Below are 2500 nucleotides of genomic sequence, written 5' to 3'. Positions count from 1 at the left end.
CAAGCTCTCAGGAGATGTGTGTGTGTGGATTTTTTTTTTTGCTGGAGTGAAGGTCAGTGTTATTCTCGGCGCCTTGTTGCGATTAAAAAGCCTGATTGGTAATTGCCGTTGCCATTGTGGATCCGTGGGCCAAACCAGAAATGCGCTGAGCTTTCTGTTGCGGTCAAGGTTTTTTACCGAACGAGAGTGTGTCAGTTGCTGTTGACTTGCTGCATGTTGGCAATGCATTCCATACTCTTACTGGCTTGCTCACTTTCTCTCACCCACTCACTCGTTCATTCTTGCTCTTTCACACTATCTCTTCTCATCTTCCTCTTCCTCTCTCTATCCGTCCTTCTCTCTCTCTCTCTCTCGCTTTCCCTATCTCTCTCTCTCTCCCCTCTTTGGCTGCCTCTCACACTCTTTGGAATGAGAATACCATTCATCACGCGTCTCTCTGGCTCATACACCTCACAAGGTCTGCAACAGGCGCACACACACACACACACCTACACACACACACACATACATACACACACACACACACACACATGCATACAAGGCATACAATGTGAGGCAATTTTATTTACATTGTGCATTTCATACACAGATGCGGTTCAATGTGCTTCACACAAAAAAATCAAAGGATAAGTCATACACAGATGCAAAATCAAAGGATACAGCAAATTAAACAGAAAAACATAAAGGCATCACAATACACGCACAGCACATAGATACACAGGTAAACATAAAACATTCCATGCACACGCACACACACCGTCACACACACACACACACACACACACACACACACACACACACACACACACACACACACACACACACACACACACACACACACACACACACACACACACACACATAGATACACACTCAAAGAGATACACACTCACACTTTCCCTCCCTCCCTGCCCAGCCGAAGCTGTTTTCCTTTGCTGTCGGGCATCCATGCGTGCCTAAGCTACAGTAGACCTTCTAAAGAGCAGCAGCCCACACACGCACGCACGTACGCACACACACACACACACACACACACACACACACACACACACACACACACTGCTGACCACCTTATCTATCTAACACGCGTACGCACACACACACACACACACACACACGCACACACACAAACACACACACACAAACTCCTCTATCCTCCTCTTTCTCACACAGTAAACACACACAGACGTCCCCCTCTCTCTCTCTCCCTCTCTCTCTCTCTCTCTCTCTCTCTCTCTCTCTCTCTCTCTCTCTCTCTCTCTCTCTCTCTCTCTGTCTCTCTCTCTCTCTCTCTCTCTCTCTCTCTCTCTCTCTCACGCACACACACACACAGTCCTGCAACGCCAGCTATCCTCGTTCTCCACTGCCTTTTGGAACGCTTCAAAGGGCTTCATTCTGCTGCACCACCCACCCACACACAGCACTCTGCACCACACACACACACACACACACACACACACACACACACACACACACACACACACACACACACACACACACACACACACACACACACACACACACACACACACACACACACACCCCACTGTTGACACCTGATAAATACTGTATGTTTACCCGCTTGTCTCTCATCCAGTGCATTTAAAAGCACTTACCATTTGTCTCTCTCTCTCTCTCTCTCTCTCTCTCTCTCTCTCTCTCTCTCTCTCTCTCTCTCTCTCTCTCTCTCTCTCTCTCTCTCTCTCTCTCTCTCTCTCTCTCTCACATTTCATTTTCATTTCATAGAAGCTTTATTAGCATGACAAAAAATATTTCGTATTGCCAAAGCATTGGTTGAAGATACATTGGTAATGACATTATGATAATGTCTCTCTCTCTCTCTGTCTATTCTAGGTGTCTCAATCTCTGTCTCCCTCTCTGTTTTTTTCTGTCTGTCTCTGTGTCTGTGTCTGTGTTGGTCTCTCTCTTTTGCTGCATTACATACACAAATTAAGACTGAATTGTGCTTTAAATGAAATGTATAGTTGCTGAAATAGAACAGAAGCTTGCAATATCACCGACTCTACTCCTCTCTCTCCCCCTATCCAGAAAGGCATCCCTATTGGCCAGTTCTGTAAGGACTTCAATGAGCGGACCAAGGAGATGAAGGAGGGCATCCCACTCCCTATCCGCATCACCGTCAAGGTAACGTACCTATGTGTGTGTGTGTGTGTGTGTGTGTGTGTGTGTGTGTGTGTGTGTGTGTGTGTGTGTGTGTGTGTGTGTGTGTGTGTGTGTGTGTGTGTGTGTGTGTGTGTGTGTGTGTGTGTGTGTGGTCAGGTATTCAGCTCCATCCAATAGCCCTTGGCTCTTTTTTTCTGTGTGTGTGTGTGTCTGTCTGTCTGTCTGTCTGTTTGGATAGCCAGGTGTCTCACTTGGACAATAGCTGACTTTCTGCTGGCCTCCACTGTAAGGTGTAAAGGTGGTATATTTCTCTCTCTCTCTCTCTCTCTCTCTCTCTCTCTCTCTCTATTTTAGCGTTCAATCTTCCTCAGCTTCT

At 46.6% G+C, this 2500-nt stretch overlaps 1 protein-coding gene across 2 annotated transcripts in view; it reads left to right on the top strand.

The window, feature by feature from the left end:
* Positions 1 to 2500, top strand: part of mrpl11 (mitochondrial ribosomal protein L11) — a 126588-nt gene that overhangs the window by 92023 nt on the left and 32065 nt on the right. For both annotated transcript variants that reach the window (XM_063189354.1, XM_063189355.1), the window contains exon 3: positions 2050 to 2145. In XM_063189354.1, the coding sequence (XP_063045424.1) occupies positions 2050 to 2145 (96 nt within the window). The remainder of the gene's footprint in view (positions 1 to 2049; positions 2146 to 2500) is intronic.

Source organism: Engraulis encrasicolus, chromosome 23, assembly GCF_034702125.1.
Source record: "Engraulis encrasicolus isolate BLACKSEA-1 chromosome 23, IST_EnEncr_1.0, whole genome shotgun sequence".
NCBI classification, from domain to species: domain Eukaryota; kingdom Metazoa; phylum Chordata; class Actinopteri; order Clupeiformes; family Engraulidae; genus Engraulis; species Engraulis encrasicolus.
The sequence above is the reverse complement of the archived record's forward strand: the minus strand, read 5'-3'. Positions and strand labels throughout refer to the sequence as shown.